Source organism: Bufo bufo, chromosome 7 (assembly GCF_905171765.1).
Source record: "Bufo bufo chromosome 7, aBufBuf1.1, whole genome shotgun sequence".
Taxonomy (NCBI): domain Eukaryota; kingdom Metazoa; phylum Chordata; class Amphibia; order Anura; family Bufonidae; genus Bufo; species Bufo bufo.
Genome location: NC_053395.1, coordinates 112,307,279 through 112,323,471, shown reverse-complemented (window position 1 = coordinate 112,323,471; position 16,193 = coordinate 112,307,279). Strand labels below are relative to the sequence as shown.

General features: G+C 40.7%; 1 protein-coding gene across 5 annotated transcripts in view; it reads right to left on the bottom strand.

The window, feature by feature from the left end:
* PMS1 (PMS1 homolog 1, mismatch repair system component) overlaps positions 1-16,193 on the bottom strand; it is a 581,602-nt gene that overhangs the window by 46,180 nt on the left and 519,229 nt on the right. For all 5 annotated transcript variants that reach the window (XM_040439910.1, XM_040439915.1, XM_040439913.1 and 2 more), the window contains 2 exons: positions 15,478-15,608; positions 8,912-9,069 (listed from right to left, as the gene is read on the bottom strand). In XM_040439910.1, the coding sequence (XP_040295844.1) occupies positions 8,912-9,069; positions 15,478-15,608 (289 nt within the window). The remainder of the gene's footprint in view (positions 1-8,911; positions 9,070-15,477; positions 15,609-16,193) is intronic.

Here is a 16,193-nt window from a genome sequence, read left to right as displayed (position 1 = left end):
GTGTTACTGCAAGGCACAGTGTTCTACACCACTATACAGGCTCTCTGCAGCCAGGAAATAGCTGTTTTTTTATGTGATTCATAAATTCGGATCGAAAATTCGGCGAACTGGCCAAATCGATTTGTTAGAAATTGGCTCATCTCTAATTACTACTGTATTTGTATCTGCATATTTTAAAAACATTTTAAAATAGAAATCAGAAGTAGGCTTTGGTACTAGCTGGTACCTCAGTACCAAAGCCCACTTTAAATTACTATTTTAAAATGTTTTTAAATATGAAGATAGAAATACCGTAGCAATTCACCAAAGTCTCACGCGTTTGTACAGAAACAGCATTAACACAGAAGGTTTTGAACGAATTGACTTTGGATCTATGATCTGAAGCGCAATTCACTCTAGCCTAAATGGACAACAGAGAAAACACAACTTTTAACTAACCGCATGAAACTAAGAACCTCACAAGGACCAATGAACCAAGAAACTTATACGAGGGTACCTTGAATCTAATGTTTTTGGAAAAGTGCCAAACCTTGTCCTCAGGAGAAAATGTTGCAGAAGCCTGTAACAAAGAAGTCTCTTGCCAGATCTGGAAGTAATGATTAACAGTAGATTTGGCTGCCAAAATTCTATAAGAGACGGGTATCAGAAGAGGAACCAGTAAATGCTGACCATACTCAATGAAGGAAGAAGACTTTACAGTTCATTCACTGGAATGGTTATTGTAAGAAAACTCTGTCCAGGGAAGCAATGTAATCCAGTTGTTGTGATATGCTGTGCTGCAAATTGTTAACGAATGTCATTAATGGATTCCATCTGCTCACTGTACTGAGGATGGTAGGCCAAAGAGTCTAATTTGACATCCAATTTACAGATAACTCTCCAAAAAGAAGGCTGGACAGCGAGCGGACACTTTAGAAAATCGGTCAGCAAGCACCCAGATTACCACACACCCCAAGAAAGGAGGTACACCGCAATGTTTTGCGGCTTTTGGGGCTTTAGGCACTAACTAGGCAAATAAGAGTTGTGGAGGTTTTTGTTTAGGTATGTCCTTAGAAATCAGGCGACCAGTAATGTTTAGAGATAAGTCTGGGTTAAATGAATGAGAGGGCATCCACCTTGGTATTCTTGTCAGAGGCATAGGAGATACTGTACATTTTGAGACATCAGACAAGGTAAAGACACCACAAGGTAAGGCATGGTAAGAAAGCACATAGGGGGACCCTAAGTCCCTAAAATTTTGTGTAATTGAAGTGATACGTCCATCATCTACTGGGGAGACCTGAATAGGAGGATCTTGCAGGAAAAAAACGGCATGATCTATAGACTAAAAACTATTAACCCTCGAGGTTTGAATGAAATATGGTCCTTTGTTTTATTTAGGTTTCACTAGTGACTATTTCCTGTAAATAATTGTGTTGCTAATGGCCAAGTTTTATACAACTGTCTCATTTGGCACCCATATTTAGCCAGTTAACGTGAATAAGACCATGATGGGTCCTGGCATATGATTATCTAATTGAGGGGTGTGGGTGGGTAACATTTTTATTCCTACATGATTTAAATCCTCCCCAATATTCTTTTGGCATCTCTTACTTTGTCCTTTAGATAGCTCAGTAATGATATATTAAAGGTAGTGTTTGGTCTATTATCCTATATTTATGGATTTATTATTTTCATTCACCGGAATATGCAAATTGATTATTGACTGGTTACCATGACCACCCTATTTCCACTGAATGTCAAGCCCCTTGGAATCTATGGGGTGCTATGGATTTCACTATGCATGCCTGAAGATATGATACACAAGTGTGAGGATTGCATGCATGCACTGTGAGGATTCTTGATTATTCGCCAGGATATTTCTGACCTCTATTGTTTGTTAAGCCCATTTAATTATATTAGACGCTTTGAGCTGCATTGTGCATACCTAATGAAGCATTCCGTAAAGTGAATACTAACGTCATTCCAGCGCATCCTTCACACTGGTGAAACAGAAAAGAACGGTAAGTTATCCCTCTTGGGGCTATTTGTTTGGAGACTGCAATGTGTTCTGGTTCGCCATATATATTTTTTGGTGCCTGTAACAGTACAGTATATCTATGCCATCAAGCATTCTACTTAAGCCCCTGGATGAACATATTTCACTCTTATAGGGGAAATGCGTTGGCACATAAGGAAGGGACATTGAGCCTGAGAGACAGCCACTGAGAAGTGGGGTGGCACCTTTCAGGCAATTATTCCGCTATTAGGCAGGAGTAGCCTGCAGCAATAGGGCTAGCATCCTGAATGCATTGGATGTCTGCAAGTGAAGGTGATCACCATATATTCTGTGTGTTCTGGGTACATGGATTCTCATGAATATTTTGGACTCTGAAGCAGAAGTGAAGCAATGTTTTCCAGCTAGCAATTGGACAGAATACATTAGACAGGAACTGCACAATGATCATGACCTGTTATTATTTTAGGGCAAATTCTATAACTATTGAGATGATACTTATCACTATCACCTGACTGTGAGTAAACCCTATGGGTTATTAGACTCTGAGAGTTAGTATATGTGTATCTTTAAGGTGGTATTGATATTCACATTGGTGATTTACCTGTTTTTAAAAAGCCCCTCTATTATCAACTATTGGTATTGTTTATGTTGGAGTTTTAATATATCCAACAAAAGGTATGTTTTACTAGGGTAGGCTATTTCTGACAGAGGTAGTTGCAATATTATCTACCTAAGGCCTCATGCACACGACCGTTGTGTGCATCCGTGGCCGTTGTGCCGTTTTCCGTTTTTTTTCGCGGACCCATTGACTTTCAATAGGTCCATGGAAAAATCGGAAAATGCACCGTTTTGCAGCCGCATCCGTGATCCGTGTTTCCTGTCCGTCAAAGAAATATGACCTGTCCTATTTTTTTGACGGACAACGGTTCACGGACCCATTCAAGTCAATGGGTCCGTGAAAGAACACGGATGCACACAAGATTGGCATCCGCGTCCGTGATCCGTGGCCGTAGGTTACTTTCAAACAGACGGATCCGAAGATCCGTCTGCATAAAATCTTTTTCAGAGATGAGTTTTCACTTTGTGAAAACTCATATCCGACAGTATATTCTAACACAGAGGCTTTCCCATAGTGATGGGGACGCTTCTAGTTAGAATATACTACGAACTGTGTACATGACTGCCCCCTGCTGCCTGGCAGCACCCGATCTCTTACAGGGGGCTGTGATCTGCACAATAAACTCCTCAGGTGCTGCACCTGAAGGGGTTAATTGTGCATATCATAGCCCCCTATAAGAGATCAGATCCCCAGTTTGAATATCATTGGTGGCCAGTGTGCGCCCCCCCCTATTGTAATATCATTGGTGGCCAGTGTGCGGCCTCCCCCGGCCACCCCCCCTCCCTCTATTGTAATATCATTGGTGGCCAGTATGCAGCCCCCCCCCCCGGCCCCCCCCTATTGTATTAATATCATTGGTGGCCAGTGTGCGGCCTCCCCCCCCCCCCCCCGATCATTGGTGGCAGCGGAGATTCCGATCGGAGTCCCAGTTTAAACGCTCTGGGGCTCCGATCGGTAACCATGGCAACCAGGACGCTACTGCAGGCCTGGTTGCCATGGTTACTTAGCAATATTACAATATTAGAAGCATCATACTTACCTGCTGGCTGCTGCGCTGTCTGTGTCCGGCCGGGACTCCGATTGGAATCTCCGCTGCCACCAATGATCGGGCAGGGGGGGGGAGAGGGGAGGCCGCACACTGGCCACCAATGATATTACAATAGAGGGAGGGAGGGGGGCTGACAGAGGCCGCACACTGGCCACCAATGATATTACAATAGAGGGGGGGGCGGCACACTGGCCACCAATGATATTACAATAGAGGGGAGGGGGGGCCGGGGGGGGCCGCACACTGGCCACCAATGATATTCAAACTGGGGAGGGAGGGGGGTCTGCCCCCTGCTGCCTGGCAGCCCCTGATCTCTTACAGGGGGCTATGATACGCACAATTAACCCCTTCAGGTGCAGCACTTGAAGGGTTAATTGTGCGGATCACAGCTCCCTGTAAAAGATTGGGTGCTGCCAGGCAGCAGGGGGCAGTCATGTCCACAGTTCGTAGTATATTCTAACTAGAAGCGTCCCCATCACTATGGGAACGCCTCTGTGTTAGAATATACTGTCGGATCTGAGTTTCACGATGTAACTCAAATCCGATGGTATTTTCTAACATAGAGGCGTTCCCATGGTGATGGGGACGCTTCAAGTTAAAATATACCATCGGATTGGAGAAAACTCAGATCCTATGGTATATTAACTCCTGACTTTATATTGAAAGTCAATGGGGGACGGATCCGTTTGAAATTGCACCATATTGTGTCAACGTCAAACGGATCCGTCCCCATTGACTTGCATTGTAATTCAGGACGGATCCGTTTGGCTCCGCACGGCCAGGCGGACACCAAAACGATTTTTTTTTTCATGTCCGTGGATCCTTCAAAAATCAAGGAAGACCCACGGACAAAAAAACGGTCACGGATCACAGAAAAACGGAACACGTTTTTGCCGACCGCAAAAAAAAACGGTTGTGTGCATGAGGCCTAATGGTACTGTTTTTGTGCTGGGTTATTATTTCCTACAACTCATTTCCAAATCAAGAAAATGTATGGTCACTTAGCTGATGCCTTTAGTGAAATGCAAATTCCAGCAATGATCCTTTTCTTATTCTTGATCTTATAAAGAAAGGATTAAATCTTTTTTCTGTACTGTACCTTTCCCAGAGTATTAACCCGTCACTGCACAGTTGTACTAGAGAATAAATATAAATATCCTCTCTCTGCCAGTAAGCCATAACCAAATTAGCAAAACTGGTGGTGAATTTTGCCCCTATGACTGTCACAATTAACTGTAAATAAAATACATTATCAAACCTAAAATAGCTGTGTATCAAACAATCATCTGGTGTGGCACATAAAAAAACTGCTCAATCATGTTGATGATAGTAAACTGGCTGCTGCTTCTACTGATTGTGGTAGAGAAGACAGTGGGAGGTGGGTGACTCGGTAGGGGGCTTAGAGGGGCCTCCCGGGTAGACATGTGGGAGGCAGGCATCTGCTCGTCAAAAGCTGTGTACACAGTGTATCTAGGTAGCAATTTGGCCCAACTGGTTTTCACAGCAAGGTACTAAGTTTTCCAGTAATCATCAGACTGCGTATTGTGAAGTACTCTATGGGAGCTGTAGAGTAGATAGAGTGGCACTGCAATAACAGTATAAATCCCTTTTTTGGATAAGATACGTCACCAGAGTACTTGGCGGAGGTTTATATAGCATTTACTGCTGACAGTGGTGCTCAGCCCAACATTGTTACTATTGCGAGATACTTGTAAAAAGGAAGACAAGGGCGGCACTCACCGATACTTGCAGAAGTGGTTTCTTTATTCCATTTCGGTATAAGGTAGGGAGCAGATTACATATATGCGTGCATCAGCAGGATAAGGCGACGGCCGTTTCGCACCTCCGTGCTTCGTCTGATGGTTAGGTTTGCCCCTTCATATCTGAAGGACACATCGGATCTCCTACTGGCACTGCATGCTATACAGTGGCAGGAGGGTTTCCAACCTGTGTCACTGGATGTCGAAAACCTGTACACGCGTATCCCCCAAGATAGAGGCATTGAGGTGGTGATCGATATTTTGGCCAACAATGGTAAAAGTGTGGCTTTCTCCAATTTCATTCATGATGCATTGGAGCTCATCCTCAAAAACAATGCCTTTAGATTCGGGGATACGTGGTACAGGCAGAAGTTTGGCACACCTATGGGCACACACCGGTCGCATGCACTTTTGAAAATCTGTACTTAACAAATTTTACGGACAAGTATATCTATGCGCTTTCTAACTCCTTCCTACCTTTCATACACACATATCTAAGATACATTAATGACGTGTTTATAGTGTGGACAGGCACAGAAGTCGATTTCACCCACTTTGTACAACATCTGAATACATCAAATGATATAAATATGTTATTCACACACAAGTTCCGAGGTTCACACCCCGAATTTTTAGATGTTGACATCTCTGTGAGGCAAGGTGAGTTGGTGACTGAGGGATACCGCAATCCCACGGCTACCAACTCACTGCTGCACTACTCAAGCTACCATGCCCCCAGTGTTATAAGGGCCGTACCTTATGGTCAGTTTGTCAGACTCAAACGTATTAATAAGCTAGAGGAAGATTATGACAGACAAGCTCTGGACCTAAAAAACAGGCTCCTAGCAAGGGGTTATCCCTTAAAATTACTTAATGAAGCTATGAGAAAGGCCGCACTTACCAGACACCCAAAAAATCCCAAAGTGACCTCGACTGGTCAAGAAGAAAAAAAGGATAAACAAAATCTCAACCCATTTGTTTTTCAAGTTTGGACCAATGGCCCCCCACATAAAAAAGGTCATTAAAGATAATTGGGACATACTTGAAAGAGATGAATCCCTGACAGGGATAAAAAATATCGCACCAATTGATGCCTTTAGAAAATGCCATACTCTGAAGGACAAATTGGTCCGAAGCAGATTCCAGGAAAAAAAAAAAAGAAACTTGGCTCCAAAATTGGGGCCCCAAGGGCAACCGCAGATGCGGCCATTGCTCATGTTGTAAACTTAATCCGCAATGGGACACCCTGGTTTTTCGGAGGGGTCCAGCACAGGGTTAATACCCTTATAACTTGTAAAAGCAAATATGTTGTGTACTTGCTGAAATGTAAATGTAGCAGGTTCTATATAGGGAAAACAATCAGATGTCTCCAAGAAAGGATCAGGGAACACATCAATTCACTTACCACTGGCAAGGGCTGCCCACGCCTGATTGAACATATGAGACAGGAACATGGTGGAAGCCATCAGACACTAAGCTTCGCAGGAATAGAGGTCATACGCAGTCTGCCACAAGGGGGAGATAGGCATAAGGAACTACTTAGGAGAGAGAGCAAGTGGATCTTGCGCGCAGGTGCAATGGGTCTGTTAAGTTTCAATGATCAGACCGATATGGGGGTCTTTTTGTAAGTGCCTTTGCTCACACTATATTGTTTGCATGATTGATTTGTATTATTTTTAATGTAATATATCTTTCACATAGTGACACGATTCTCTTTCTGTGACGCACAGGTGAGCGCCAGGTGAGTGCTGGACCTGAGCGGCGCAGAGAGAAGCACGTCACAGCAGGGTTTTAAAAGCAGGTGAAATTCATCACTTGATTATAGGCCAGACGAAGCATTGAGGTGCGAAACGGCAGTCGCCTTATCCTGCTGATGCACGCATATATGTAGTCTGCTCCCTACCTTATACCGAAATGGAATAAAGAAACCACTTCTGCAAGTATCGGAGAGTGCCGCCCTTGTCTTCCTTTTTTACAAGTATTGTGAAGTACTCTACTCCAGGTGTAAACAGTGGTGTTAAGGGTAAATATGATGAATAAATCTGCCATTGCTGATGGTGACCCATCATGCCACTGCCTACCATCTTGTCCTATTCCGTATGGCTGTGCTGGTTATACTACCAATGCAGCTGCTACTCCTCGCTGCTAATCCCCCTACTGCCACTGTCCTTCTTTCTTTACCACTAAAGAGCCGCTATTACTATTACTACTACCTTAACACAGCCACACACATGCCTTGTCTGTTTCATGCCCGTACACACATTACCCTAAGAGGCAGTGATGTTTCTGTGTCTAAAGGGGGTGTACTATTTTATCTCTTAATAGCTTACGCTGGGTATCAGCTAGAGATATCTGGTTTGAAAGCTGAAAATCTAAGCTTTTAAACAAGACCAAGACTGTACTGCTAGCTGAGGAATATTGAGAAGTACAGCTGTTAGAAATCAGGTTGGGAGTGAAAGCCATAGGGACCCATTTCTAAGAGATGTAACTCATGATGTATGCCAACTTTAAAACAATAAGGGTTGCATCCCAGTCCAAACTTAAGGTATAATCCACAGAAGTTGCCCACTTTCTGCATCCACACACCACTGAACAGGGTTCATTTCAAACAGCATCGACCTTTCCTGCACATACTTGAGTACATTTTAGGCCTAAGCTCAAGGTACAATCCGTAGAATGGCCCACCTTCTGCATCCACACAGCCCTGAACAGGGTTAATTTCAAACAGCATTGTCCTTTCCTTCGCATATTTGAATACATTTTAGGCCTAAGCTCAAGACACAGGTAAAGATCCATTGCCTTGTTGCAGAAGGTGAACTCATGTCATTAAATTAAGGTTTGCACTTACAAATTAAAACTTACAATATAGTAAATACAGCAATAATGCAATTAATAAAAAAAAATCTAATATTCAGTGTCTGTATAAATCTTTAGGTTTGCAGAGGGCTGTTGCCAGTCAAAACTGGTTAAGCAAGCTTTTGGCCTCACAATATATTGTAAACACAATTACTCACAACTTGTATACATACAAAGATTAGTACTGGATATACTTTCTCTTTATGTTTAAAAATGGCATGTAGCTTACCTTTATCAGAATACTATACAGTAGGGAACCGTGATACAAAAACATTAGCATTAAAATTTAACCAAACCAAAACATATTAGTCTTACTGCAACATTCAAATTGAGGGAGGATGAAGAAATAGAAAGCCACAAAAAGCAAGAATAATATGTTATGGTATGCTAGCTGTTGACTTTTAAGAGATGAAAAACATCTAAATTTATGAGGACCCTACACCACTTTTTTCAATACATACAAAAGTGTCAAAAAGTGTACAGGGATCCAGAGCTGAGGCATGTGTAACTCTTCTAATTTAAAAACAATTGCCAAAAAACTACATGAGATCCGACTACAAACCATGTGTACTTTCTGAAAGTGTTCCAATAATTAATCTTGCCAAATATCTCTTTGTAAATGTACTCACCTCTAAATAATTCAGAACTTTCAAGGGCCTACACTCCCACAAGTTTTTATTTCCATTCACCACAGAGCTTAAAACTTCTTTGAGATCAGTTATTCCAAAAAAGGGCAAATGTTTAGTTATAGCTTCAATCTCAACATGGTCAGTAAAATTTGATGAGCCTAAAAAGAACATGAAGAGAAACAATTTCTTTGTTGGTGATTTCATGAACTTCTCTAATAACAATATGAGCTTATGTATAATAGGTGCCAGTAAGATATAAAGAATAGAACTGTGAAATAAGTCAACATTTCAGAAACAAAAAAAAGATCTCAGAAAACCAATAATTAAGGGCTTGCCTCCGATTTCATAAAAAAGTGTTACAGATCAGTCATCACCATTAACCTGAATTGAAAAATCAAGAATTATTCTTGGAAACATTCCACATTTTGGGGAAGTTAATGATACCATCTGGATAAGTCAACAAAATTATGGAGAACATTCATGTGTAAAAAAACATACATTCTCAGTTTGTTTGTTAACCCCTTCAAGCTGTTGCTTGCCAGTTTGGACCAAATGCTAAAGCTGATGTGTCAGTTTACCTGGTATTAACTTTGGAAAGCTTTTACTTATCCAAGCCATTCTGAGACTGTTGTACATTTATCCATAAAAAAATCCAATAATTTGCAGTGAACTTGGTAAAATTTGTATTTCTCTACTTTTAATATAGATAGTTATAATTCATAAAATAATTACTTTACATCCCCCCATATGTATACCTTATGTTTGCATCATTTTGTAAAAGTCACTTTATTTTTTAGGAAGTTAGAAGGCTTCGAAGCTTAGAAGTAAATTTTTATTTTTTTAAGGAAAATTTCCAAAACCCACTTTTTTAAGGACTAGTTTAGTGATGAAGTCACTTGGTGGGGCTTACAAACCATCCATACATGACCCCATTTTAGAACCTACACCCCTCCTCAAGTTATTCAAAACTGATTTTACAAACTTTGTTAACCCTTTAGGTAATCCACAAGAATTAAAGCAAAATGGAAGGAATATTTTAAAGTGTATTTTTTGTGTGCAAATTTTAATAATTTTTTTCTGTAATACAGCAAGGGTTAACAGCCAAACAAACCTCAATATTTATTACCCTGATACTGCAGTTTACAGAAACACCCCATATGTGGTCGTAACCCGCTGTGTGGGCACACGGCAGGGCGCAGAAGGAAAGGAGTGCCATATTGTGTAACGGATGGCAGATTTTGCTGGAATGGTTTTCAGGTGCAATGTCACATTTGAAGAGACCCTGAGGTACCCCTAGAAAGAAAACCCCAAAAAGTCACCCCATTTTGGAAACTACACCTCAAAGAATAAATCTAGGTGTGAAGTGAACGCTTTGATCCAACAACCGTTTCATTTTAGAAATTAGAAACACATGGCTGTGAAAATCAAAATTTAACTTTTACTTCCAACATAATGCTTTAGCACCAAATTTTTCATTTTCACAAGGGGTAACAGGAGAAAATGCACCTCACAATTTATAAGGCTACTTTCACACTAGCGTTCGGGGCTCCGCTTGTGAGTTCCGTTTGAAGGCTCTCACAAGCGGCCCGAACGGATCCGTCCAGCTCTAATGCATTCTGAGTGGATGCGGATCCGCTCAGAATGCATCAGTCTGGCACCGTTTGTCCTCCGCTCCGCTCAGCAGGCGTGTCCGCCTGGCCGTGCGGAGGCAAACGGATCCGTCCAGACTTACAATGTAAGTCAATGGGGACGGATCCGTTTGAAGTTGACACAGTATGGCTCAATTTTCAAACGGATCCGTCCCCCATTGACTTTCAATGTAAAGTCAAAACGGATCCGTTTGCATTATCATGAAAAAAATAAATAAATAAATAAATAAAAATTATTTTTTTTTGTTCATGGTAATGCAAACGGATCCGTTCTGAACGGATCTAAGCATTTGCATTATAGGTGCGGATCCGTCTGTGCAGATACCAGACGGATCCGCACCTAACGCAGGTGTGAAAGTAGCCTAATGTAATCTTTTCTGAATACGGCAACACCATATATACAGTACAGACCAAAAGTTTGGACACACCTTCTTATTCAAAGAGTTTTCTTTTTTTTTTCATGTCTATGAAAATTGTAGATTCACACTGAAGGCATCAAAACTATGAATTAACACATGTGGAATTTTATACATAACAAACAAGTGTGAAACAACTGAAAATATGTCATATTCTAGGTTTTTCAAAGTAGCCACCTTTTGCTTTGATTACTGCTTTGCACACTCTTGGCATTCTCTTGATGAGCTTCAAGAGGTAGTCCCCTGAAATGGTTTTCACTTCACAGGTGTGCCCTGTCAGGTTCAATAAGTGGGATTTCTTGCCTTATAAATGGGGTTGGGACCATCAGTGGCGTTGAGGAGAAGTCAGGTGGATACACAGCTGATAGTCCTACTGAATAGACTGTTAGAATTTGTATTATGGCAAGAAAAAAGCAGCTAAGTAAAGGAAAACGAGTGGCCATCATTACTTTAAGAAATGAAGGTCAGTCAGTCAGCCGAAAAATTGGGAAAACTTTGAAAGTAAGGGCTATTTTACCATGAAGGAGAGTGATGGGGTGCTGCGCCAGATGACCTGGCCTCCACAGTCACCGGACCTGAACCCAATCGAGATGGTTTGGGGTGAGCTGGACCGCAGAGTGAAGGCAAAAGTGCCAACAAGTGCTAAGCATCTCTGGGAACTCCTTCAAGACTGTTGGAAGACCATTTCAGGGGACTACCTCTTGAAGCTCATCAAGAGAATGCCAAGAGTGTGCAAAGCAGTAATCAAAGCAAAAGGTGGCTACTTTGAAGAACCTAGAATATGACATATTTTCAGTTGTTTGACACTTGTTTGTTATGTATATAATTCCACATGTGTTAATTCATAGTTTTGAGGCCTTCATAGTCATGAAAATAAAGAAAACTCTTTGAATGAGAAGGTGTGTCCAAACTTTTGGTCTGTACTGTATGTGTCCGTAAACCACTGTTTAGGGGCACGGCAGCATTCAGAGGGGAAGGAGCGGCATCAGGATTTTCTAACATATAATTTGCTGAAATTTTTTGTTTTTAGAGGCCATAACATTTTTATTTTTTCACCAATGTATCTGTGTGAGGGCTTATTTTTTTGAGGGCCAGGCTGTAGTTTTTATAATTTTTATAATTTTGGGATACATATGTCTTTTTGATCACTTTTTATACCATTTTTTGTGGAGATGAGGCGGGCAAAAATTGCAATTCTGTTAGTGTTTTTTTTATTTTTTATGGAGTTCCTCATGTGGTATTTATGATATAATTTTATTCTGTGAGTAGATACAGTTAAGGGGATACCAAATGTATATTTTTTATGTTTTAACTACTTTTTCAGCATGAAATCACTTTTGTTTTTAAAGTAAATGATATTTTCCATCACCATACACTAACATCCATAACATTTACATTTTTTCACTAATGTACCTCTGTGAGGACTTGTTTTTTGCGGTATCTCTTTGGGGTATATACTGTATTTTCCTGTGTATAAGACTTTTTAACACATGAAAATCTTCTCAAAAGTCGGGGGTCGTCTTATATGCCGGTATACGGCGTGCTGAAACTTACTTCCTAACGGGACTGGAGTAGCTGTCCTTCTCCAGCTTCAGGGACAGGCGCCCTCTAGCTGAGCTACCATTCGCTTCATCCCGGCCAGCCGCTCCTGAAGCAGCCCCCTCTCTCTGCTCTCAGTTGTTTTCTCATGCTGGCAGTATCACATTGCGTACTACCACTCAGATCGAAGACAGCGAGGGCTGGTCAGGCAGGGAGAGCTGACCCAACCAATCCAAGCAGGCTTTGTATGCAGTGTGCACAGAAAATACCGGTACATCACTTGCCGTGATTGGCTGGTTGTTGTATACTGGGTTGGATTGGCGATTCTGAGGGAAGGCAGGGGGAAGCAGGAGCATCTAATGATGGAACGGCAGAGCTCTAATGAAGTTTGGTATGCATCTTATCTGTGGTGAAAAAACAGAGTCTATCTGGGGAGCAGATACATGTGGTGGTGAATACAGTACAGCACCAGTATCTGTACATACAGTACAGCACCAGTACATACAGTACAGTATACAAATGGCTAACAGTCAAGACCCAATCATGGCTCTACCAGCAAGAAGAAAGAAATATGAAGCAAGTTGTAAACTTTGCCATTGAACATAATAACTGCACTGATGCAAGACAATATGGAGTAACAGAAAAGATGGTTCGGGACTGGAAAGCAAATTAAAAAGCATTAAAGAGTATGCCAAGGGGTAAGTGTGCATTAAGAAGAGGCACCCAACATTGGCCAGAACTCGAAAAAACATGTAGCAGACATGGTGAATGACCATCGCCAAAACGGTTATGTAGTGACACGAAATAAAATATGTTTGTTTGCACTTCAGTGGGCCAAATCTAACCCAGATCACGGCAACATATTTAAGGCCCCTGTATCCTGGTGTACTACATTCTTGGAAAGGCATAATATGGTACTGAGGCAAAAGTCGAAAATAGCACAACAATTACCTGCAGATCTTGATGCCAAAGTAAATAGTGTTGGAGGGGTAGTCTTATACGCCGAGTATAGCCCAAACCCTAAATTTTAACTGGAAAAGTTGGGGGTCGTCTTATACGCCCAGTTTACTTATACGCCGGAAAATACGGTATAACCTTTTAATCACTTTTTATAGCACATTTTGTAGAGGTGAAGTGGGAAAAAAAGGCAATTCTGTCTGTGTTTTTATTTTTATTGGGGTTCCTCTTGTGGCAAATATTATATGTTAATTTTATTCCGTGGGTTGATACGGTCACGGCAATACCAAATTTATATAGTTTCTTTTGTTTTACTGCTTTTTCAGCATAAAATCACTTTTGTGTTAAAAATAAATTATATCGTCATATACTAAAGTCCATAACATTAACATTTTTTCACCAATGTAGCTGTGTGAGGGCTTGTTTTTTGTACGATGGGCTTTAGTTTTTATTGGTATAATTTTGGGGTACATATCTTTTTGATCACTTTTTATACCATTTTTTGTGAAGGTGAAGTGGGCAAAAATGGCAAATCTGTCAGTGTTTTATATTTTTTATGGGGTTCCTCTTGCGGTAAATATGATATGATAATTTTATTCTGTGTGTTGATATGGTTATGTCAATACAAAGTTTATATAGTTTTACTTTTTCTGCATAAAATCACTTTTGTGTTAAAAATAAATTATATTTTGCATCGTCATGTACTAACTTAAGTCCATAACATATTTATTTTTCCATAACATATTTTATCTTTATTTTGTGATCACTTGTCATTTATTTTTTATTTTTTTGTGGAGGTGAGGTGACAAAAACAGCTATTATACCTTTTTTTACGGCGTTCACTGCGCGGGGTTAGTAACATGATAATTTTATAGATCAGGTCATTAAAAACATTAAAATACCAATTATGTGTATTTTTTTTTATTTTTTCATTTTGTTAATGACATAAATGAACGTATAGGGGATAAAAAATACTTTTTATTTTTATTTAATTTTTTTTTTTATTTTTTTTTTTTACCCTTTTTATTTTTAATCAATCCAGCGGGCCTGATGGCTATACAGTACATGCACTGTATTGTCAGTTTTACACTGACACTAAGCCAGATCAGACCCCCAGGGTCTGATTAGGCTTAGGTACATGGTACGCATGGGTGCCTTTGTAAGGTGTCCGGTTGCCATGGGAACCATTGGGCCGCTGCCATTGCAGCAGTGGCAGCCCGATGGAATAGAGAGGGAGCTCCCTCTCTTAAGCCCATAGATGCCACGGGTGGCTACTGACCATGGCATCAATGGTGTTAAACGGCCAAGATCAGTGCCAGAAATGTTTACACTGATTGGCTGGATCTTTTATCCAAATCGTATCAGCCCCTCATTGTTACCACTTATGATACTGTCACTTGAATATGGTTTTAAGTCAAAATAGCTGAGGAAAATCTTTGGACAAAAGCTTAGGAAAGTTGAAAATACCATAACCTGAGGCTTTTGAAACTTGAAGTTACAGAATCCTCAAATTATTATTAAAATAGCCTTAATATGCATATATATTAAAGGGGTTTTGCAGGATTTTACTACTGATGACCTACCAAGCACACTGCTGTACATTGTATAGCGGCTGAGTGCGATACAATGTACAGCACTGTGCTTGGTCAGCACGGAGAAGGACACAGACCTCACATGAGCACCGATGCCTTCTCAAACAGCTGATTGGCGGGGGTCCTGGGTGTCAGACTCCCACCAATCGGATACTGATGACCTAGCCTGAGGATAGGTCATCAGTAGTAAAATCCCAGAAATCCCCTTTAAATTAAAGCTAAATTGATGCATATGGCAATGTGAGGGTGGTGAAGAAACTCCTTATTTACGCCCTTGCTAGCAAACTGCTTCCCCTAGAATCTTCCAGAGCTATTCAGATTATGTTATTGCCATGTAACACTGATAATCCTGCTGCTATTTTGGTCACAGGGAGGAGAACTTCACTTAAAAGACAGAAAGCTGATACACATACCTGGCATCATTTTTATCTGAAATCCATTATATGTGAGTCTGACATCTGAGAAGTAAATATGTCCATTTGGTCTTGGACTATCCTTTTGCATACTTAGCAGAGCTGTGAAATACTTGGGTCCACCAACCAATCTAAAAGCAACAAACAATCTAATAAAGCAAATCAATAGTAGGTGTAATTATAACCAAAACTAAAATAATCAAGACCTGTTTATATGGCCCAATGGAGCAGACGATTGTCGGCAAGGAAGCGTTCCTTCCTGAAACTTAATTTCTCTTGAGTGGAGGACAGTGCTGTACTTCCATGCAGCGATCTCCTCTACAGTATGGGGAGGAGCGATATCTAAGGACATCACTTATTCACATACAGAATCATTGTATTACGGCAGCAGAGAACTATTTAGACAGCACCATCTGCTGCCAGCAAACAATGATTTAGGTGCCCGTACGAACTATCCAATTACACAATGAATGAGCATTTAGTTCTTTCATCGGGTAATCTGCGGCACTTCTACACTAGCAGATTATTGATAACAAGTCTTTGTATAACCACTAGTTGGTGATAATCTGCCTGAACATTGGGTAGTTTAAAATAGGCTTGAAGTAAACCGGTCATAACTTTCTAAGCCTATTTATCCACTCGCTTATCTAAAAATACTTTTTAATACATTAAAATTGATATTAAAATTAATAATTAATTCTGAATGAACTAATCAG